Source organism: Cenococcum geophilum, assembly GCF_001692895.1.
Source record: "Cenococcum geophilum 1.58 unplaced genomic scaffold K441scaffold_65, whole genome shotgun sequence".
Lineage (NCBI taxonomy): Eukaryota > Fungi > Ascomycota > Dothideomycetes > Gloniales > Gloniaceae > Cenococcum > Cenococcum geophilum.
This window is the reverse complement of record NW_027137623.1, coordinates 950588-972938: the sequence shown is the minus strand read 5'-3', so window position 1 is coordinate 972938 and position 22351 is coordinate 950588. Positions and strand designations below refer to the sequence as shown.

The window sequence follows — 22351 nt, the reverse complement described above, 5'->3', positions numbered from 1 at the left end:
CCCAACGAGCAACTCCTACGCCAGCTAGCTTCTTAAAAAAGTGGGAGGAAGATATAGAGCGAGAAGCCATCCAAAATCCCAACCCGATCGAGTATCAAGTGAATCCACAGCCGCTGACAGCTCCCCTCCACAACGTCAGCAAGTACCTAGCCAATTTCCCAAACATGCGGCTCCCATGCCGGCGCATTGCGCATCTCGGGCTCACTATATTCCTCCCTCTCATCGCCACCTGTCGGCCTGAATTCCCTTACCACCATTGTACTACTGTCTGTCGGCCCAGATCGTATTTACGTACTTTGTCTTAGTTGTCTCTTAACTTATGACTAAATGTCTCATTGAATGTCTCATTACCTATTTCTATTACCTATTCCTGCACCTGCACCGTGTATATATAGTCTCTTCTATTTCATAGATCAATGGAACACACGAGTCCGTTTGACACCACCCGATACACCGCCATCGGGCTGAGCAGCGCAACCCGCACTCACCGGCGCGGGTTCTTCGGCTCTCCCGAACACTCAAACATCAACATCGTCGTAAACGGCGCGCCAGCCCACCTAGACGGCGCAACCGTAACAACCATCACCATCCTGACCGAACGGCCTCCAGACACCCAGCCGGCAACCACGCCCCGCTAGGCCATAACCCACTAATCTTCACCCGCATGACGCCGCTGCCATCCGTGACCCTCGAGGTCGTCTGGTCGGTCTCCGCCTACGGCTGTCCCTCCGTCATCCTCGAGCCCAGCGTCCCGGGCGCCGTGGGCGTGAGCGACCAGCTGAAATCCCTTCGTCGAGTGCTTCATGCCACTGTATACGCGCACGCGCGGCGACGACAGCCTGCCCACGGGAGCCGACAGCCTCGTGCACTACACGCGCACGGTCAGGCCGACGCCCATGGCCACGGGGACGGGCCGCGGAGGGAGCGCGGAGGATGTGGGGTCGGATACGCAGACGGGTGCGGTCTTGGTTACAACTTTTGTGGGTGCGGAGGCAATTGCGATTGCGAAGGGAGGCGCGGGTGTCACGGTAAGTACTGGCGTTCTTGATGCGTCTTTCTTAAGGAATCATGGCCTCCCGTTGCCGACGTCTGCTCCTGCGCCGACTTCTGTTTCCCCTACTTCCGTTTTGAAAGCGGCGATTTAGCTCTTTCCAGTCCTGGAGGCTGAATTGCAAGGTTTGAAATGATTTCTTTGTACAGTAAGTACCAAGGGTCGTCGCGGATTCTAGGTTGTATTTTCATTTTGCATGTGATCATGACGTTGTTTTCAGACTTTCAGTCCTAGAAAAACTGTAGAGTCCGGCATCCATGGCGTTCTTAGCCTTTTTAATAGATTACTGCTTTGATATATTTGTGTTTTATGGTGTGACTTCTTCCGTCCAATAGCGGAAAGCTGGGACTGATTATCTTGCTCAAAATAATATCTGTGTGACAAAATAGCTGCTATCCACTTAATCAAACTTGTTATAATTTTAGAAGATGGGATTGCAAAATCTCCATTACCAACCTCATCCATAATTATAAATTCCCTCATCACGCTCACCAACAAACCCCGCTTCCTCATATCCCTACCCTGAAACTTTCGGGAAGGAGAGTGCCATCCCATAACTTTCTCAATCCCGCCTCATCTACTCCCATCACCGGCTCCATCCCATGCTAACCCAGAATATTTCTCGAATAGCAAATCCCTCAAAGCTCCCTTATCCTCCGCGACCGCTGCCAGACTGAGCGCTTTTTCCGCCCACAGTTTACAGTTAGCATCGTCTGACGCGCAATAGAAATCCACTGCGCGATTAAATGAGGTCGTAGCAAGCCACTCGAGCTCAGATGCGGGGTAGTGATTGGGTTCCTATTTCCCTCGATTAACGATTGGTGTCATCAAACGCGGGAATTTCTTAATGTATACGAGTGAAGAGTCAGGTAAGAGGGGAGCGAGGCGGAAAGATGAAGTTGATAAGGGCTGACGGATTTAACACTTACGTTCTGCCGCTTTTGCGCAATATTTGTGGCTTGGTCAAGGCATTGTAAGCTGATATTTTCGTCAAAAGACAGGGAGATCTGGAAAAGACAGCGGATCCAGCGGGCTAGTTTGGTGATATCTCTACTACCATGACGCCAGGAGAGGTTGATGATTTTCTACGATTATTGGCTCATATACTTAATTTTTAGAATGATAGAAATGTAGATCGTACCTGTAGTACAGCAAGAATTTCTATCGCATAAAATTAGCCATCGGTTATAAAGAATCGTGGAAAATCGGCAGACAAACTGGCTTGATATGATCCATCTAAGTCGGCCTTCAACACACAAGAATGAATGACAAGGACAAGATCCGCCAGCGTCTCATAGTGATGTGGGTTCTCGTACTTCCAGCACTCCTATAGGGTATTATAAGCAATCAATTATCTACGAGTGGAGATAGAGCATTACCTGGAATAAATCATCCATAGCATTCCAATCCTCCAGCTTGAGTACTGCCTCAAGCTCAAATTTGATAATCTGGAAGTACTTGGCTATTAGATCGTCCTTTGCGGAGTCGCCAAACGCCTTTTCCTGCATTTGTTGCAAAGCCAGATTTCGAAAGCTTTGGGCATGCCTACGCACAGCGAGATAGTTTTGCAGCTTTGAGGTAATTAGCTACACACCTGTACAATAGTAACTGACAAAGGAGCATACTGAAGCTTGAATATTATCTTCCGCCCGAGCCAAGGCGATGAATGCGCAAGCAGAGAGGAAATCACAGAATATCCGGCGAATAAGAGTCTCCTTTCCTTGTAGCTGGTCTTCTTTGTCCAAGAGTTCAATGAACTAAAGTTCAGAATTAGCAAATTCTCCGCCAAATATGTGCATGAGCACTATACCTGAATGCAAGCGGCGAGAAGTCGAGTGAGGCTCTTTGGGCTCAGTTCTGCACAATACTTTAGGGAAATATTATATGAATTTTTCGAAAACCATTCCAGCTCGACAGTGGTAAAGCTATGTTGGACTTGGGCATTCTGAGGTCGTCTTGCCGCTTTTGCCTGAACGACGGCTAACACAATTAGTGAATGTATTCTTTGAAAGGCATAGTACTAGGCACACCTCCTTCGAACAATTTGCCTAGTTCTTCGGCAACACTCTGGTTAACCACTCCCTCAACTATAAGCTCCGATAAGAGAAGTCGGGCAGTACATCTAGCATATGATTAGACATGAATGGCATGCAGGTACCTCAGCATACCGAAGAAGCGCCGGAAGATGCACACCGACCGGTGCACCATATCCATATTTCTCAAGGACCTTCTGAAGAGCTATCACCGCCTGTCTTTTATCGCCTGCCTGTTGCGCCTCTAAGACACAGGCGTAGAGTAGCGTATCATCTTTTGTGGAATGTTGGCAGACCACGTCGAGGCACTCCGCAGCTAAGCATAACGGTGAGCCTTTTCTACCTCCATAGAAGGACTTTAGCTCTTACCAAGGCCCGCATCAGCGCTTCTAAGGGAAACCTTATACATCAGATACCTTGTCATAGCAGCAGCTTTGTCGGCCTCGGACATTTGAAAGAATATTCCTCGGGCAGCGGCGTAGTCCTGTCGCGCCAGCGCGCACAGTATTATTTTCCTATCGATTTTGGCTTTGTTTAAGTCTCCTGCTTTCTCTAGCAGTGGGTGAGCAGAAAGGCGACACCATGCTTCTGTTATCTCATACTGAGATTGATTGTAGGCAGCTTCTGTTCGCTTCCAGAGCAGCTAACCAAGTTAACCAGGTATCTATATAATCAAGTTAATTAAGGAGAATAAGGATTGGCTCGGCTTACCGTTTGAGCAGCGTGAGTTGCGGGTGCTCCGAAAGAGCCCTTCATATTCCGCGATACGATGTCAAATAACTCTTGAAGGGATTCGAGAACATTTCCCTGGTCTGGACCTTTGGTACTAAGCCATATCCGAGTTATAGTTGCTTTTTCAATCCAGTCAAGTCTCTCTGCGGAGAATAAACGAAGAGTAATTAAGTCATCTATGGTTTTACATGAAAGTTCCAAATCTCAAGCAGAAGGAAGAGTAATTAAGTCATCTATGGTTTTACATGCTGTTGTAATACTACCAAAAGAAGCAGTTAGGAGCGGCCGGAGCATGTCGACATCAGTTTGGCATACCTATGGTCTTTCAGTTTATGTATATGATGCATGATACTGCTCCTTCATTAATTTTACCTGCATGTGGGTTAGAAAGATTTGTGCCTACGTTTTGAAGTTGGTTTCTGTCAAAACTACAGAGCGTATCATCCGTAGAAGTGCTACAATATATTAGGTCTAGTGACTGTTTTTAGCGTAAGTTAACGTACTATTGTAATACTGATCACTGTCTAGAGTCTTTGCGGATGAGAGGAGCTCTAGCTTTAGTAGTGAGACTACCATCTTGTCGCTGTAGTCCTATAATCTCTCTAAGTCGATGGCACTGTAATCAACTTAAATCGACCTACCGTTTCTAAGAGGTTGACTAATTCCAAGGCCTTCTGTTGCGCCTCACAGTTTTGTAGCTTGAGTAGAGCTTGGACTATGCGCACTCATCAGCTCACATTCCCAACTTATAGAACGGATATGCCGTACTCAAACTTTGCAGTATGCTTAGTTTTAATTCGCCGGCATCTGCGCTCAGTTTCTCCAGTTCCTGCTCTCCAAGAACATCATGCGATCTCTCTAACCACTTCACAGCTAGCTCGTACTGCTTTTGGTTTAATAAGTCCTTCCCGATCTCATAGAGAAGGTCCGATATGCTCTCAGTGGTAGCGGGATCAAGCTGGTTCCCGGATATAACACATTTCGAGAACATATGCTCTGCAATATCAAGGCGTGATTGCCTCCATGCCTATGCGTTACTGTCAGAGTGGTAACGCTGCGTGGGAATGAGATTGAAGGATATATCTCACTAGCGCGGTCCTTAAAATAAAGTATTCCGCCTTCAGCCTTAGATGTACGCGCCCATCCTCCGGGCTGATCTGGTTCTCTAGTTTCGCTAGATCATCTTCAAAGTGTGCAGCGCGCTCTAGCACCTTCAGACACAACTCAGCCTGCTTCTGATCGAGACAAAACCTGGCGGCTTTGAGAGCAACTTTGAGCAGCCTGACATAGTTCTGCGTGTTACTGCGCGAACTCTGTTGCCCACTATCAAGTAAAAGAAATGCAAAGACGCGCAGGAGGCATAACAGCTTCTTATCACAATTCGTGTCATCTCGTCGGAGGCGCGTCGAGATGTTCCAAAGCTCGGTACCTAGGCCGTCGAGTTCCTCCTGCCTAGCTGCGTTAACAGTGGAGGGGGCGAGCGGGAGGGTTCTAGTATGGCTCTGGAGTTCAGCGGAGAGATTTATATCTCGAGGGTCAGCTCTGAGGCGTTCCGCAACACCTTTAGAGAATGCTGCATTGAGGAAGAGTTAGCGTCTAAAAGAATGGAGATGATTAATGCGCGTACAGAGCAGTGATTCGAGCTTCTTCTCTTTTTCCATCCTTGCTGCATTGACTGGGGCCATTGTGGGATGAAGATTGAGAGATTGAGGATCTGGGTGCTGGAGCGTAGGTTGGGTTTGACATTAAAAGAGGCGCACTCTCTTTTGGCCTTGCAACTTTCTCACAGCTGCGCGTCAATAGAACAAGGTAACAAAAGATATATAAAACTAAGGCAATACTCATCATTTCCAAACTCATACACAGGAAATAAAACTTATGCACAAATGGCACGAGCTACCTACATGGTATATAGAAGTGGACTTTTCGCCAGTCTTTCAAATCAGACGCCGGTGGACTTCCCGAATGTGTGCATGCATTGTGATTCCACCCTCGCAAACATCTCATGACCCTAGCGAGAGTAATGCACGACTTGCCGATTATAAATGTTGCTCAAGCCGTACTAAAGCAATATTATGGATCCAAGTATATTTAAAAACGCCACGCAAGGCTCAAAAGGCTGCGTCCTACAACAAGCCGGAGTATAACACCATACAGAATGAATTAACTCTTTGCATTTTACAGCACAAGTGCCGGCCTAGTATGTGTAAATGGCGCGCTACATTATTGACCAGGTGTTGCAGATGGTATCATAGGCAGGAAGTTGCCAACAATCAAAGCAGGTCTGTGGATCTGTTAGTATAGCAGTTAATGGAATATTGTCGAGACACTCACATATTGTAAATGTCACGACGTATCGTGAAAGAGAAGCAACAGCGGATTTCTGGGTCTTGTGAGTTCACGTCGGGATTCTTCAGAGAACAGCTAGTCAAGATGGCCTTCTGTGAGCTGTCAAAAGCAATAGCGCCGAATTTTTCCCAATAGCTCACTAGTGAACCTTCAACAATGATTTCGTGGACTGCGATGTTGCCCTGTGAGCTGATTCAGCAGGTGTATTTGGCGCTGGTGCTGGAATCAAACTTACATCTCTCAGCTTCTCAATTGGAACGTGAATCAGCTCTGCCATCTCCTTATTACCTCTAAATATCTCTCCTGTTCTTCTCCAGCAACAAGCGGGGATGGCCATGCTGGCAAAGACCCGATCGTATTCCATCAGACTTTTATCAAACCACATCTCAACGCGTACAAGTTCTATATCCGTGAGCGACTGCATTCGCTCTCGGAATTTAGGTCTGAATTTGTCTAGTTGCCGCAAAATCCTTACGCGAGAAGCTGGTTGCATATTTTGCTCCATGTACTGATTCAGCCGCGCGTAGCCCTTCACGTAGTTGAAAGGCTTCAGCATTCCGGCATCGATCTTTGCTTTCAAGAGCTTGTTCATCCGTTCTTCTGGCGTATCGGAGCCAGCGGGATCTGCCGCAGTCATGTAATACTTTTCTCGGGCTTTGTCGATAGGAAACGCACTTGCCGGTCTCGAGATCGAGCCGCCTAGCACAGACTGGGCGGGTGGTGGTAATAATTGGTTACTACTCTGTGCATTAGGATTGTAAAGAGCATTATTTGAGAGTGTTCCCATAGAATTTGTCAGAGAAGGGTCGGAGAAGAGGTTGTGAATATCTCCACCACCATATATGGCGCCGTCATCCATTAGGCTGTTACTTAGGAAGTCGTTAAGAAGGTTGTATTCGTTGCTGACCTCGGACGTGTTAAACATATAAGAAGGGTGAAAGTGATGCATATCTTGGAAATGCTGATTGGATGCTGAATTCCAATCATTGTAGTTCAGATCTTCACGATGTATCAGTATGATGCGCACAAAGGCCTGGGGGAGCGTGTAACCAACATGCAGATCTTCACGATGTATCAGTATGATGCGCACAAAGGCCTGGGGGAGCGTGTAACCAACATGCAGATCTTCACGATGTATCAGTATGATGCGCACAAAGGCCTGGGGGAGCGTGTAACCAACATGACTGATTATTGCCGGTCAGGGATGGAACCTGTGGCGCAGATACGGGCGTGGGTTGGGCGATCGGCGCTGCGTTGGCAACTCTGTTCTGAGGCAATGGGGCCGGCGCAAGGTTTAGCCCTGTATCTGGAGCATTTATGTGCTGGTCGAGGGCATTTATGGAGGAATCGGATGGTGCAACCTCTTGCTTTGAGGATTCCTCTTCACCATTGGTACTGTCAGGGTCGGTCTTGCTCTTTTTAATAGGTTCTCGAGGTTCATCATGGCAAAGGTGTCCGATATTTCGCTTGATACATCGAGTACATGGCCGCTCCTGAGCAGTAAGGGAGATGATGGTCAGCGCGAGTCGACGAATAAGGGTTCCCGACGCAGCTTACAAGGTCGCAAGTCATATGCTGTTCGGGTGCAAAGTCAGCATGCGGTGTACAGTCTTAGCAGCGCCAATGTCATGTGTCTTAAATGTAGTGCTTTGGAGTCTCGAGGGCAAAGCTGCGGCTCACCGAACGTCTGCAGTAGATGCACGCTATCGGATGCGCCAAAAGTTAGCACGCTCACTTCCATGTGTCAATATGCACAGAACCATATTCTGACCATGATTGACCTTCCTGCGTTTCTTGGGACTTCTCGTTGTGCCCTCCGCACCAGAAGATGAAGTCCCCTTCTGGGAGGGGCTCGTTTTCGGCGCATTGGATTTATCGACCTCGCTCCCTTGATCCGTGGCTTTGGGCGTCGTCATACCATGGGGAGTTGCTCCATTGGGTCCTTGTGTAGCTTGGGTCATCAAAAGCGGTGGAAGGCTGCGGGAAGTTCAGAAGCTGGGTTGCTGGGCTCGGGAAGGCGCAGTGGTGAGAGTTGTACGAAGAGGTCGTCAGGTACGACCTGCGAACGTGTTCGAGGTAGATGCTGTACCCTTATACCTTCTTTCAACCCTGAGTCCTGACACGGTTCTTCCTGGAGAAATCAATGTACAGGAAAAGACGGTTTTGCGAGGTTTATTCCACCAGCAGCACGCGATGCTAGATACGAAGTACGGTCCAGCCGGGCGATCTGCCGAGGATAAGCCCGCGTGGCCCGACGCCCGCTTTCGCTCTCTGGCTTGTGGCGGGGGTCTTGGGCAGTCTGTGGCTCCGCTCATTAATTTCACACCATATGCGTCCACCGAGGACAGATGGATAAGCAAACAGCATTTCCGTGAGTCATTTTAAGGCTTTGAGGTTGAGCGGAATATTTTTCTCCAGACAGTATGCAGGAGGGAACCAGGGGGACCAATCAACAGCGGTCTTGACCGCATCTTTCACCGTGGAAAAGAGCTGGATAGCAGCATCTGGAATAGCTCTGTATGCAAGAACCCGAGAACCGGAGCACTGGGATGTTCAATTATGGGTTGAAAATGATATCAGATTCATTGAACTGTAGGCCATGAATCGTGCGTCTGGCTACCGCGCACGAGGCCAGTGTACCATTACCCAAGCATCTCTCCCAGAAAATCCTCCAAGCCATTTCATCTTCTTTCCAACACATGCAGGCGCCAGATCTTGGGCCAGCGTGTTCAGCCGTAAAACTTCTGACGACGCCCCCAGCATGCATTCCCAATTCCATGTCCAAGACTCCCTGATGCAGAATGCTCCCAACCTTCCCTGAACCCACCTCGTTTGCTTCAAATTCCGCGCGGAGCCGTTGATAAAAGATAACATACCTAACGCCGAGCAGGTCCTGGAAATCACGTTTGAATCGTTGTATCGTACAGTTGTGGAGTCATATGCTTGAATAACACATCTTCTAGCGCAACTTGAGCGTCTTTCATTGCATTCTCAATTCCCTGGACTTGAGCATGACTTGCTTGCATGCTCTCGAGATGGTTCCGGAGCTGATCGAGAAGCGGCGCTAGCTCAGGGTCGGGGTCGTCGAATAAGGATGGCTCCGTCGATTTAGAATTTATGAGGTTGATATCATCAGGTCCATCGCCGTCAACCTCAAAATTCTTCGGAAGCCGTAAGAGAGGATGGGTCTGGAGCTGCATTAGAGGTGTTCGTAGCAGATAATATAATAAAAATTACCTTAGTGACCTGCTCTCTTTGTCGCGTCTTCTCAGCCTTAGCATTTCCCTCGAGCTTGGCCAGAACCTCTTGGTCTCGCTCCAACTGCATCTCCTCCTTCTCAATCTCTGCCTTCAGCAAATCCACTGAATGCATGGCGGGTGTGAGTTGGTTCTCAAGCATTCTCTTCGGCTAAGTCAGCATAGTCCCTTGGAATTACGATCAAGCGATATCGCACTTACATTTCGTTCAATTAGCTTCTCCAAATCAAAGTGTACCTCCTTTGTTTTTGGGGGGAACGGCATCTTCGGCAGCCGTTCCTCCAGCTTCCTCACTTCTGCTCCTAGAATCGTTTCTGCTTCTAATCTCCTTCGATCATCCCGACGGCTTAGTATGACGGGTCGTTTTGCAACTTTGAAGAGTTCACGGACTTGTTGCTGAACTAGCTGGGAAGGGGGGACCCATTTCGAGGCGACAACATCTTGGGGGATATTGCGAGTGCGAGGTTTGAGATGCTGGAACTTCTTCGGAGCTCGTTCCTCTATAGGCTCGCGAAGCTCCGCTTCTCGAGCTTTGCGCTTCTTGCGCCCAGATGTTTCGGGCGCTGCATGTCGGCCGGGTTTGGAGCGTGTTTGGGTTCGCGGTTGTTCATTTCGCGAGTTGGAAGATGCTGCAATAGATTCCTCTTTATCCTGTCGTCGGCGGCGTATAGATTGAACTTCAAGAGAATGTCTACCTCTCTTTCTTTTTGGCTGGTTATCGGATGTATTCGTCTTGGATGGGGGTGGTGGAAGATCCAAAGACGCGTTGCTTGGTCGGCCACGCTTTCGCCTTTCTCTTGCTCGAGGAGGAGCCTGCGAGAACATTAGGTATTTCTTTGACAATAGGAGAAAATTAACATACCATTATTGCAGAGAGGCTGCTAAATCATTCGTTTGTCGAGACACGATCAACGCGTGTTTATGATTCGGAGCGAGGCGTCATGCCAAGCAGTATTTACTCACGCTTTTCCTAATTGAGGAAAGGCCGTCTAGCAACACATGAATGCCATAGGAAAATGTTTCATGTACGGGTAAGCGTTTGAGTGGATTTCTATATTGAAATAATATCATTATATACGATACCGACACGAGAAGCTAACAAGAAGTACCCAAATAAATTACTGTTTTCTGTGCCTCAGAAGAGCAAGGCTAGCACAGCATTAGGCAATGCAATGGAACACATGAGAAGGAAGGTAAATGTGTAAGAAGATACTAGAATTAGACATCTCTTTTCCTCCCATAGACTAATATCTTGAGCTTCAGAAAATGGTGGCCTTAGTGTTAACTGAGGTATCAAAAATGAATTAGCAAATTCCCATTGGCATAAAGCAATTCGAGATAATGGGTTGTCAGTTCTGCAATATAAAATCCTACAACAGCGGGTTGAACTGTTAAGAGAATCACAGTTATGGAAAAAATGCTGACAGTCACTCTCTATGCTATAAAGTGGGCGCCAAAATGTGGAGAGACAGGCTGCTGAGAGCATTTGGCATGTTTCATAGCATACTGCCCTGGTAGCCTTGGTAAAATAGAGGTACACGCCAAGGATGATCTATTGAAAGCTCCATGATACCAAGAAATAATTTCCAGATTCTTGGGGTTTCGTCCAACGCCGACTCAACTTTACAGATTCGTCAAGTAATCTTCGACTTCCTGAGGACTCAACTTTCGGAATCTAGGGCCTTGCGCGCCCTCCACACCTTCGTAGCCTAGGAGCTTATTCTCGGGCGGTCCTACAATACCGATCTCAACTGTTTCCCCATTCATCTCCCCTTCTATTGTCTCCTTTAAGGTAAGAAGAGCAATATGAATGGCATCTTCTAACTCCAAACCCTCAGTATACCGCTTCTCCAAGAACGTCTTTGCGCTGGTTGCACTCTTGCCAATTGCTGTCGCCTTCCATGGGAAGTAGCTGCCGCTTGGATCGACCTGGTATAAGCTTGGTCCCCCCTTGAGGATTCCACCAGTTTTGCCCGTTGCCCTTTTCTTCTCTACATCTGTCTCGCCTGCATCCTTCGCCTCAGCTTCCGGCTCAATTCCATCATCCCACCCCGCTATCAGTAGACTGACTCCGTAAGGCCGGACACCACCCGACTGCGTAGCTTCCTGCATGACTCTAGCCACGTCCTGTACCAATATCCTCGTAGGCGGATACTCGTTGTAGATGCGCTTGTAGCCGGTATGTGAGACTTTACGGGCTTTGTCGACAAGGATTCGATAATCCGGTCCCATGCCAGAGTAGACCATGCCGATGTTCGGTGTTATGAGGCTGACTTTGGACGATGATGAAGAATCGATGAGAGGCGATGATGACTTCTTCTCTGTAGCTAGTACAATGCCATTTGTAGCTATATTCATGTCAGCACATATAAACCCTTGAAGCCTTAAAACTGAAAATAGCCATACCCTTGATCCCTAAGGACGTGACACCTTGGTTAACAGCATTTAAGGCATACTCTAAAGAGGCACCAGTTAGCTAACTTCTATCGTCGCGCTAGGTTGATATAAGAGAGCCCGAGCGTACCTATTTGCACCAGCTTGCCACTAGAATTAATTTAGCAAAAGATGTACGAATAATAGAGCTATGAGGAGCATGTATTTACCTTGGGGAGAAGGTTGTGAGTGAGAAGGAGTACCGGTCAGCCATGACGGTACGGAATTGTATCAACAAAAAGGCCTGGAAAGTCACAGATGAGGAGAATGACACAACGCCTTAGTAGTAGGGTAGATGTGGGGAGAGAGAGGCGTAGTAAAAATTGTAGTCGGATGTGTTGGAGACACCCACACAGAGCTTCAGCTAGGCAAGCTTGAAGACGCGGAAGGCGCCAAGCCATATCACATGGCAGGAGCTTTGACCGCCAGCGTGGCCATATGTCGCCAAACCTCAGAAAATCATCTTCACTTCATTTCTTTCACTCTCATGTTCTCTACGCATGTTGGAAAAGCAGTGCTAAGGTGGCAGTTGGCGCACCTCCAATAGGTTCAAAGCAGTATTCGAATATTTTATCAGCCGAGTGATATTTATCTTCGTCGTCCTCTTTAAAAGCGCAACCCTTGCTTTCATACATTTCTAACCCATAACTCTGATCTCCCCATAATCTAAGCGTTAAATGAGCTTGGAGGTTTCATCAATATCCAAGTTAACAACGAGCATTTTCACATCTCCCTTCCTTTCCTACCTTCTAGCAACATGTCTACTAGCGGATTTCAAGCGATGCCAGGGTGGTACCGGCCTGACGATATCCCTAAGCAAGAGAACCAGTCTACATATGGTCCAGACTCTAGGCATTCATCACCACATTCAACACAAGGAGACAACCAGGCTCGTAACGGCGAACCCAGTCGACCCAGACAGAAATATTGGCCACCCAGGCAGTGCCGCATATGTCTCGAGACTGTGCAGCCCACTTACCACCCACCATTTACAAATTTACCTGGGATCCTTCAGTTTGCTTCTTCCGTTACTTATGAGTCTGAGGAGGGTCGACTCATAAGGCCGTGCAAATGTAAAGGGTCGTCTAAGTATGTGCATGAGGGTTGTTTGCAATCTTGGCGGCATGCGGATCCGGCTTATGGACGACGAAATTACTGGCAGTGCCCAACCTGCAGTTTTCGGTATCGCTTAGCGAGACTGGGCTGGGGTCATGTTGTTTCCAGTCCTGGTAAGTTTTGTACTTGCTTAGCATTATAGGCATTTTCTTGTACCCTTCATGAGATTTGAGTAATTTGCTAATTCGACTTGACATAACCAGTAATGCAGGTTATTTTGACGATGCTGATTCTTATCGTGGCTGTATTTGTTCTAGGCTTTGTGGCGGACCCGATCATTAACATGTACCTTGACCCCTGGAGCTATCTAACTCCATTCTCCAGCAGCCAGCCCCAATTACTTAACCAGGAAGAAGATAAGCCCACCTGGACTGAACACTTTCTTAAAGGCTTTACATCCGTGGGTGTAATCGGCTTCTTGAAGGTCTTTCTGTCTAGTCCTATTTCTTGGTTTAGAACCAGCGGAGGCAATCGAGGCAGAACTGCACGCGACAGATATGAGCAAATAAGTTGGTTCATCATCTTAATTGGGGTATTCACTTTTCTTGTGGTATGCACCTTATCGCCACCGCTATGGAACGTAATTAACTTGGACTAGGCTGTATTCAAAGGCGTTCGAATATGGAGCCGGCGTACTCTAGAAAAAGCGGGTGAGCGAGTTATGGACGTCCAGGGTGACGACGACGGGGAGGAAGAAGGTGGCTAAAATTACTCTAACAGTTGAGGTCAGTAGCAATAATTAATATTTGCAATCCACTCTGTGCATGGCATTCGCATTCATTTTGATCTAAGACGCGGACATGGAACCGATTCTCGATCCATTTTATGTTTTCTATCTCGTCAGCAATCTCACCATCGACAACTTCACGCCTCGATCAGAACTCCAGATCTTCGGTATATTCTCCCTGGTCCTTTAGGGTTTTTTTCGCACATCTTTGAGTTGCCATGATCCTTCAATATTATGTCAATCAGTCTGCGTGCGTATAGCAAGCGCTCCACGGTGAACAACAGTGATTCTGGCGTTTTGTCTAGCCACTGTCGTCTCGTGGTGCATTGCCATCTGAAAACCCTTGATATTGTTCTTTTATCACCCTAGTGAGCGGATATCGGGTACGCTCTATTCATGATGGTATAGATTAGGAATTCCGTAGTTCAAGTAGTAATAAGCTTTTTTTTTAATTTTCCGACTGAAATTTTGTGTGAATTCGGCATGAAGTTGCGGCTTGATTTGATCTTATGCTTTTCAACACTTCTTCGCCTTTTCTTCAACACCACAGCCCTTCACGATACCGCGACCACCACATTACCTCCTGCTGCTGTGCCATTGCTACTATTCCTCTTTTCTTCTTGTTGAGAAGCCACCACGCCGCCATCCACAGCGTGGCTTTCCAGCTCCCCGCCAGCGAGTATATCAAAGACGTCGACCCGCGCTTTGCAGAGCCCTTGAGGCTCAACACCATGCCTCCGCCTCCGCCTCCTCGAACCACCAGACCGCGGGCGACGATGACCCCTCGCCACAACATCCTTTCCCTGCTGTCGCCCCCCGTCGACGACGGCCCCTTCGCTGCTGTGCCGCTCCGGGGGTCCGATGCTGTGGCTGGCGGGCTACCCTCAACGCTAAGGATCGCAAGATCCTCGACTGCTTCGGCAGCCACGGCAATCACGGGCGCTGAGGAGACCCCAGCTGTCCCTCCGATCCCGATGATAGTCAGAGCGGGATTACAACTATTAAATATCCTACCCCGAGAGCTTGTTCTTAATACATTCGTAACCCACTCACTGTTATAGGCTTTACAATAATGACGAACCAGACCATAAAACCGTACTATCCAACGAGAAGCCCAAAGGAATACCGGCGCAAATATCCCAATACTAGTATAATACTTAAGCTAAAAAGAGAGCTATCTTAACCTCCTCCCCGCTAGCAAATAGAGAAAAGAGCATCTTATTACTTATCGTCTTATCTAAAACACCAGCGGCATAATTCTTCCCGTCCTAAAAGGGTTTGCTCCAACGCCAAACGATCTCAAGGAGTACCAGGAATACGATAACATTAAACGTCCCGTTAACGGGCTCTAGAAGAAAGATTTGTAGCATAAATCCAGCTTAGAGCTAGAGCGGGGGAGCGGTAACTTAGGAATACTATAGTCTGCGCTGGCGAAATATATGGCCCCTAAAGAACCCGTCGAAGCAAGAAAACGTCCCTAGTAGGAGAAATGGAAAATTCAGAGCAAGGATTATATATCCAGCGAGTACATACAAACATCGTCGAGCGATATGGAGAAAGCAGCCTTAGAAGTTGGGAGCCCCCCGACACCAGTCGTCCCAACAGCCCTACCGGACTGACTCTTCCAATGGCGAAGGAGTCGATAATGACGAGCATACCGACAGGACCAAGTCCGAGGTCCTAACAGTCAATCTTGCCGGGGCTTTTATCCGATATGTACTAAATTTCTACGCGGGACAGGATCCGGGAAACGAAACTATGCTAGAATTCCGAGAGGATCCAGTACGAGTGCGCTATGATTTGTTTTCGCTAAGGGTCGACGCCACGGACGATGGCGGCATCTGGATAGTAGAGACGGAGGAGCGGGGTAAATGTCGATGGATGAATCTCGACTCCAGGGGACCTTCAAGGCCTGGAGCGGTGAATTGAAAGACACACTGCCATCATTAGAACGAATTCGAGCGGTACGACAGCGTCCACCTTTTCCACCACCACGCGTACCGACCCCTGACGAACAGCCAAGTATCAATAAACCAAAGACTCCTGGTAGAAAAGGCTCGTTTCTCAATCTTCGATCTCTGTTTGACAGAAGACCCTTGCCTTAAGTAGGACGTTGCGCACAGATAGGTTTTCTCCCGATTCGTTTCCGTACTTTTCGAGGACTGGAAAGACAAAAAAAGCAATCTTGCTTTGAGTGGTATCTTCTTCTTCTTGGTTCACGAACTCCATCCGAGACCCGTCAAAAGTAGCTCCGTTTTGGGACGAGGGTTCCATGACCAGTGTTACCACATACTCCGCCTTTTGCGTTAGAAAGATTTTCTGAAGCTCCACCACCGTTTGCAGAACACCGATGATAGAGCCTTGGCTTGTTTCGGTTAGATTTACTCCAGAAACGTCGGCCATGATTTCTTGGATTTCATTGGCAATACCACGAATCAGAAGTTGCGTTCGTTCGTCGAGCACTTGTCTTGCCTGACCTTTCTCAAGGGCTCGTATCGTGCATCGTCTCCACTCCCTAAACTCGGGCGCTTGGTTTCCTTTTCTAGGTGAGTGGTCTCTAATCATCTAAGGCATGAGGGTACGAACCTTGAAGATAGGTAGCGAGTTCCCGTACCTTTGCGAGTGGTCCATCTTCCGGGAGCCCGATGCACGCCTTCTCATTGAATATTTTCATAATGCTATTCATAACCACGGCCTGGTATAGGCCAATTTTTTCTGAAGGCTGGGTTTTCACATATTCAGGATAAATATTTTCTAGGACCTCGGCCGTTTCTTTCCTTATGTTACTAAGGTCTGGATTTTCAAAACAGTTAGTCGGTATGAATATGCTTTTTGTATTTTCTGAATTCCGGGACGTACTTAGCTTAGAACGACGGAAGTTGCTAATGACCCACTCTCTAGTCCTATGGTACAGTTGATCCATCCTCTCTGTAAGCTCGCCGTCTGTGACCTGGCTTTCCATGCGTGTCAGCGCCGAAATGCTCTGCTTTAGATCCAGCAATTGTTTCCGCCGATCTTGAGCCTCCTTTTCGGCGGCATGGAGGCTTTCAGCAAGCTGGTTCCGCTCCATAATCCTATCGGTCCGCTCGCGTTCCCACTGCATCTTCCACATGGCATCACGGTCAAGGAGGTCGGATTGGAGCTCTGCCACTTTCCCTTGGAGCTCGTAGATCTGTTCCTGTAGCTCCACCCGCTCCTTTCCCCAGGAGCGGCGGCGATCTGTCTCCTGTTCAAACTCTTTCGGCCCGCTATTTGAGTGTAAGCTGTACCGCTGGCCTTGCTCGTCAGAAAGCTGCTGTTTGTATCCTTCCATAGCGTCGCGATATACTGTCTCGTGATTGCGTAGGCGTTCGATGTCGTCAGTCATGGCTTTTTGCTTACTGAGGGCAACTGCTAAGGCTTTCTCGAGCTCAGCAATCCGCTCATTCTGCATCATTTCATCGATGCTGTTTAGGGAGGGGTCACTGATATCGGTGGAGAGAAGTTGGTCGTCGTCGTCGTCGGCCGCAGACTGGCTGCTGCTGCTGAGCTGGCCACCCTCTTTGGCGGACACTTGTAGCAGCATTTCGTCCAGGCCGTTCTTGCGCCGTTGTAGATCTTCTTTCTTCCCTTTTCCAGCAGCAATAGCGGCTTTCGGCGGGGCGCTGATAGGACTGGAGGTTGAGGCTGCCTTGCTGCTACGGGACCCAAGTTTTCCCGGACGCTTCAAGCGGCTGGAAAGATCTGGTAAGGGGCTCGTCAACATTCCCAATCAGAGCTACAATTGAGGCAGCTGTTCTGTTTATCTACAAGTGAACGTGGTCCGCAACACCCTGGGTCTCCATACCTGAGCTTTTCTTGTCCCCAGGCATGGCGGTGAAGGCAGGCCAGCTCACCTTCTACTTATCATGTGAAGCGTAAAATTTGGGAGTACATCAAATGATAGCGTGCGGCTAGTCGCAGCAGAAGTATAGTAGGAAGAAGCGTGCAAAGAAGAAGTTTGCAACAAGCGATGAGCGCCCCCATGCACGGTCCCTTCAGTTGCGGGGTGGGGAGCCAGGCGACGATCAAGCCTCGTGAAAGGTCTGAAGCTGAAGTCTCAGCCGCCATCAGGGCACTGTCGTTGGAGCACCTATTTCTGGTGCCTAACTCCTTCCGATGCTCTACATGTAACTATTTGTATAACTTCCTGGCCCTTTCTTATCACTGTGACCTACAACGCCCTTCAAACATCTCCAATCGCGGAGTTCCAAGCTTCGGTAGTAAGCTACGGAAGAGACGTGCAGGTTCCACAAACACTACATGAGCACCTATTAGCGGAAAGGTGGAATTGCAGCTTTGCTCGAGCGGCAATAGCGAAATGAACGGCGAAATCGCGTCAAGGGGAACAAATATCCCCTATGCCTTCGACCCGACGTCCAACAGCAGCAGCGCGACAAATGGCAGTTCTGCAACCGCGTCGAACGGAAGCCCGACGGCGGATAGATTGATAGTTGGAGTTGATTTTGGCACAACTTACAGCGGTAAGATATGACTTTGCATCAATATGCATGAGAGCTAGCCTAACAGCAAATTACAGGCGTTGCAGCGGTGTACAGCGCCACGCCAGAAGATGTCGATATTATTAAAACCTGGCCGGGTGGAAACGGTATGGAAAGCCCGCCTAGACACTCCTTCCTTCGTATAATACTGAACCTGCATAGGTATAACCTCCGACAAAGTGCCCACTGAGATCGCATACGATATACCCGCCAAAGACAGCGCCAGTGGTGCTACGAATTGTACAACGCCCAGAACCATAAAATGGGGTTTCCAATTCAAGCCAGAGGAGTCACGGCTTCGCTGTATAAAGCTGTTTCTCGATCGAAACCAGAAGCTGCCACATTTCGTCTCTCCTCTCGACACAGCCGCGCAGCTTAGAAAGTATGAGCGAACCGTCATGGACGCCGTATCGGACTACCTTACTCAAATATACAAGCACACAATGGATACTTTAACCAGGCGCTACGGCGAGACTTTCATGAGCATGACGAAGGTGCAATTTGTACTGACAGTACCGGCGGTGTGGTCCGATTCCGCTAAAAATGCGACGTTGCAGGCGGCAGAGAGGGCGGGTATGGGAAATATACATGATCTGAAACTCATTTCAGAACCAGAGGCTGCGGCAGTATATACATTAAGGGCCATCCAACCGAATCATTTGAAAGTTGGGGACAATTTTATTGTGTGTGATGCTGGTGAGAAATTTACCCCTAAAAATCCTTTTACTTCCCAGGCCCTTATTCGGCTATATTTAAACGTTTTCTAATGAGTTTAACCCCAGGTGGAGGTACTGTTGATCTCATCGCATACAAAATAACTCAGCTCTCGCCCCTTCGTGTCGAAGAGTCTGCCGTTGGCACAGGTGGGCTCTGTGGGTCTGCATTCCTTAATTACCGCTTCGAAGATCACGTCAAGAATCGCATCGGTGAGGAGCGCTACAACACTATGCGCGAGAAAAAGGCCAAGACGTGGAATATGGGTCTGAAGTATTTCGAAGAGTTTGTTAAGCGAAACTTCAATGAAGATGAGCACCAAGAGGTTAACGTGCCATTTCCGGGTCTCCCTGACGATGAGGAGGCCGGTCTGGATTCAGGGTTTTTAGTTATGAGCGCCGAGCAGGTCAAGGGTATTTTCGAACCCGTAGTCAAGGAGGTCATTGATCTTGTTGAAGGCCAGGTCCAGAGTATACGACAAAAAGGTGGTGTGGTTTCTGGCATTGTACTAGTTGGCGGCTTCGGTCAAAGCAATTACCTGTACAACCGTATGAAAGCGCATTTCAACTCCGCTCCACCACCACCTTATACTGAGAGGCCTACTCATGCTGCTGCCCTGAATGCACCGCAGACGATCGAGGTCATGCATCCCATGTATGCGTGGACGGCTGTTGTCAGAGGTGCAGTGTTGAGGGGATTGGAGGGTAGCATGGTGCTTAGTAGAAGAAGTAGATGGCATTATGGCACGAGCTATGCCACCGTATTCGATGAAGCCAGACATCCAATTAGTGACAGGTATTGGAGTCCGTTGTGGGAGAGGTGGATGGTCAGTGACAGGATGCAATGGCATATTGCTAAGGTGAGCTCTCATCTTTCTGTCCACCCATATATTCTTCTGACTTTTACTAACTTTTATCAGGGGGCTCAAGTCTCTGAGTCCCAGCCTATAAGCTTCCACTATACGCGTAACTTCCGTCCCGGCCAATCTCTCATCGTTGAGGACGATCTGATTGCTTGCGATGCGGAAATTGCACCTGATTCGTATCAGAAGGGACTGATCAGTGTTTGCACACTCACAACGGATCTGAACACTGTTCCAAAAAGCCTGTTCACTCGTCTCACGACAACGAAGGGTGTCGAGTTCGACAATCTAGACTTCACGCTAGATATGCGAATTGAGAGTGCTGGGCTTGTGTTTGAATTGAAGGTCGATGGCGTGAGGTATGGTGCTGTGTCCGCGAAGTTTCATTGATTGGTGGGTGCGGCTGTTACGGGGATGGGAGGTAATGAGGGCAACAGGAACAGCGGGGAATCTAGCAGGAAGGGGTCAGGCATTCATCGGGATTTCAAACTATATCCAGCATTTAGGCGACTTCTTTTGACAGGCATCATAGGGCAATGGCAAAGTGTGGGGCAAGAGGACGGATACCTTGGATGGGTCGAAGAAGCAGGTAAATAACAATGTAGACGGATATTTTGCAGAGATATTAAATAAGATCTCTGTGGAACATTACCCCTTTTTTGTAGCCTAATAGTTTTTAGTATTGTCTGAATGACTTTCCTGAGCCATGCCGATATATCAAATGTCACTGCCAATATTCGTGCCTTAGTAACTTTTCAACCGTGTATGCTCAGTATACTTCTAGACGTAAAGTATAGAGCTTAATAAACCGAATCTAATGGTACTATTTTAATAAAAATCCAACCGTTGGTAAAAAAGTTATTATGTGTTAAAGTTTTGGTGTTCTATTGTCACGGAACCCCACCGCAGGGGCCTCCATAGGAGAGCCCCGTGCTCTCGCGTACACCTCGCGTACAGCTTATGTCAGCTACGCGTAGGTATATCACCTCCTTACGCCCTCGACCCTTACGATTGATCGCGTAACGTCTTGTAGACTCCTCGAATACATACGTCTTGTAGCCACTGCCCCCGTCCCGTGACATTACGTTGCGCCTTTTTACCACCGACACCCAGCCTATGACTAATTCTACGTCTCTGCAATACTATAGGCGCTGCTAGAAGCAGCGTGCCTATGAGTTACCTTATTTTATACTTCTAAGGAACCCACGATAGTAAGACGATATTTCTTACTAGCCACTATGTTAAACCTAAAGAATAATCCAATACCTATACTTAACCTATGACGCCAATTAATCCTAGGAGAATTCGATTTATCAGCCCTAGCCTTAACCCCTAAGGAGATAGATACCGATAATGTCTTATCTTTTATTAACTATATAACTACAAATAAGTAAGCAAAAGGGCTACTACCTATTAAAATTAAAATATAAGACGCCGAGATGTTTGTAAAAATAGTAGCATGAGAACCCGATAAATACTACCGCCTTTTATAGAACTACTACTTAAAGCTTATATAAGCTGAGATGTATACTGCCTAAGATCGCGATATTATCTAAGACCTATAAGCTTATAAGGCGCTCGCCGATAACACGTATTAAGAAACTAAAGATAACCTCTGTATATCTGAACGCGACGTCTAATAGTTAAAGAAGGCTGAGATTATACTTATTGCTACGGTTACTAAAAGAGAAGGCATAATTAAATACCTATAATCTTAGCTTAATGAGTATATTTATAATAACGCTAGATACCTCTCTACTGTATATAACGCTACTTAAGTCTCTATGCCCCCGGCAACTTTACCTACTTAATACTTAATGAAGGGTTAGTGCCGAGCAGCCTTACCTAACGGGAACCCCTACTAAAGTGATAATAAAAGCTATAATAACTAAACCTAAGCTGCTACCGTAGGGTCTAATATATATTACCCTAATCCCCTAGTTTTCTAGGGAGACCGTAAAGAATATAGCTATTAGAAGATGTAAATCCGTAAGAAACTAACTTAGAGCGCCTACCTTTTTCCTACGGAAGACACTAAGATTGGCTATATTATTAGGCGAATAAAGGGTATATTATTTAATAGACTCTTCGCCTAATAGGAGACCAATAGCCCTTGGAAGTGGTAGTCCTACTAAAAAGTCCTTAATAATCTCGACTTAATGTACCGCGATTATAACCTACTGGCCACCAACCAAGCTAAACTACGTGCCCTAAAGATAAGCCCTACTAAATTATTTAATAAGTTTTATATTAAATTCTAGGAATATACTAGAGCCCTTACCTAAGACAATACTAAAGACTAGGAAGATCTCCTTAAAAAAGTTACTTATCGCCTTAGTTACGCAGCCGCTAGCTATAACTATAATAATGTTTATAATATAGTAGCAGCTATACGGAAGATTAAACGATAACTAAATTAAATCGCTACTATAAACCCCTACCTAAAGACCTCCCTATAGAAGCCCTCCGGACCTACTAAACTATTAACACCTACTACCCTAAGTAACACTACTGGTCCTAATATTGACCTTTTTATACTAACCTTTCTATAGAAGCT

At 47.4% G+C, this 22351-nt stretch overlaps 9 protein-coding genes across 9 annotated transcripts; 3 read left to right on the top strand and 6 right to left on the bottom strand.

Moving 5' to 3' along the window:
• The first annotated feature begins 605 nt into the window (after positions 1 to 605).
• Positions 606 to 1338, top strand: K441DRAFT_700412 (uncharacterized protein). The gene is made up of 2 exons (XM_067653247.1): positions 606 to 1028; positions 1201 to 1338. Exons 1-2 carry the CDS (start codon positions 665 to 667, stop codon positions 1227 to 1229), a joined length of 393 nt encoding a protein of 130 aa, XP_067498214.1. The 5' UTR covers positions 606 to 664; the 3' UTR covers positions 1230 to 1338.
• Positions 1339 to 1401: 63 nt separating this feature from the next.
• K441DRAFT_700411 (SPO22-domain-containing protein) lies at positions 1402 to 6235 on the bottom strand. Its single transcript, XM_067653246.1, has 20 exons — positions 6151 to 6235; positions 5721 to 6100; positions 4905 to 5389; positions 4585 to 4843; positions 4458 to 4531; positions 4320 to 4407; positions 4220 to 4271; positions 4132 to 4167; positions 4062 to 4075; positions 3796 to 4004; positions 3454 to 3727; positions 3220 to 3400; positions 3082 to 3173; positions 2862 to 3031; positions 2677 to 2808; positions 2431 to 2622; positions 2270 to 2378; positions 2193 to 2212; positions 1981 to 2136; positions 1402 to 1849 (listed from the first exon to the last, which is right to left on the bottom strand). The coding sequence occupies exons 2-20, from the start codon at positions 5821 to 5823 to the stop codon at positions 1625 to 1627; spliced, it is 2871 nt and encodes a 956-aa protein (XP_067498213.1). The 5' UTR covers positions 5824 to 6100; positions 6151 to 6235; the 3' UTR covers positions 1402 to 1624.
• On the bottom strand, positions 5652 to 8346 carry K441DRAFT_668861 (uncharacterized protein). The gene is made up of 7 exons (XM_067650063.1): positions 7937 to 8346; positions 7846 to 7868; positions 7723 to 7740; positions 7346 to 7658; positions 6401 to 7164; positions 6151 to 6347; positions 5652 to 6100 (listed from the first exon to the last, which is right to left on the bottom strand). The coding sequence occupies exons 1-7, from the start codon at positions 8124 to 8126 to the stop codon at positions 6040 to 6042; spliced, it is 1566 nt and encodes a 521-aa protein (XP_067498212.1). The 5' UTR covers positions 8127 to 8346; the 3' UTR covers positions 5652 to 6039.
• A 375-nt stretch (positions 8347 to 8721) lies between these two features.
• K441DRAFT_620969 (uncharacterized protein) lies at positions 8722 to 10247 on the bottom strand (the record flags this gene model as incomplete). The annotated part of the gene is made up of 3 exons (XM_067645950.1): positions 8722 to 9353; positions 9403 to 9567; positions 9624 to 10247. 3 exons carry the CDS (start codon positions 10245 to 10247, stop codon positions 9066 to 9068), a joined length of 1077 nt encoding a protein of 358 aa, XP_067498211.1. The 3' UTR covers positions 8722 to 9065.
• A 408-nt stretch (positions 10248 to 10655) lies between these two features.
• On the bottom strand, positions 10656 to 12150 carry K441DRAFT_668860 (N-terminal nucleophile aminohydrolase). Its single transcript, XM_067650062.1, has 4 exons — positions 12026 to 12150; positions 11947 to 11966; positions 11829 to 11879; positions 10656 to 11770 (listed from the first exon to the last, which is right to left on the bottom strand). Exons 1-4 carry the CDS (start codon positions 12067 to 12069, stop codon positions 11046 to 11048), a joined length of 840 nt encoding a protein of 279 aa, XP_067498210.1. The 5' UTR covers positions 12070 to 12150; the 3' UTR covers positions 10656 to 11045.
• Positions 12151 to 12612: 462 nt separating this feature from the next.
• Positions 12613 to 13677, top strand: K441DRAFT_690504 (uncharacterized protein; the record flags this gene model as incomplete). Its single annotated transcript, XM_067652386.1, has 3 exons — positions 12613 to 13084; positions 13175 to 13521; positions 13570 to 13677. 3 exons carry the CDS (start codon positions 12613 to 12615, stop codon positions 13675 to 13677), a joined length of 927 nt encoding a protein of 308 aa, XP_067498209.1.
• Positions 13678 to 14236: 559 nt separating this feature from the next.
• On the bottom strand, positions 14237 to 15354 carry K441DRAFT_681704 (uncharacterized protein; the record flags this gene model as incomplete). The annotated part of the gene is made up of 2 exons (XM_067651495.1): positions 14237 to 14854; positions 15232 to 15354. 2 exons carry the CDS (start codon positions 15352 to 15354, stop codon positions 14237 to 14239), a joined length of 741 nt encoding a protein of 246 aa, XP_067498208.1.
• A 204-nt stretch (positions 15355 to 15558) lies between these two features.
• Positions 15559 to 17400, bottom strand: K441DRAFT_307484 (uncharacterized protein). Its single transcript, XM_067641082.1, has 3 exons — positions 16558 to 17400; positions 16285 to 16491; positions 15559 to 16226 (listed from the first exon to the last, which is right to left on the bottom strand). Exons 1-3 carry the CDS (start codon positions 17261 to 17263, stop codon positions 15763 to 15765), a joined length of 1377 nt encoding a protein of 458 aa, XP_067498207.1. The 5' UTR covers positions 17264 to 17400; the 3' UTR covers positions 15559 to 15762.
• A 334-nt stretch (positions 17401 to 17734) lies between these two features.
• K441DRAFT_708740 (actin-like ATPase domain-containing protein) lies at positions 17735 to 20520 on the top strand. Its single transcript, XM_067653799.1, has 5 exons — positions 17735 to 18200; positions 18257 to 18325; positions 18381 to 18914; positions 19001 to 19791; positions 19852 to 20520. The coding sequence occupies exons 1-5, from the start codon at positions 18038 to 18040 to the stop codon at positions 20182 to 20184; spliced, it is 1890 nt and encodes a 629-aa protein (XP_067498206.1). The 5' UTR covers positions 17735 to 18037; the 3' UTR covers positions 20185 to 20520.
• Positions 20521 to 22351: the final 1831 nt, after the last annotated feature.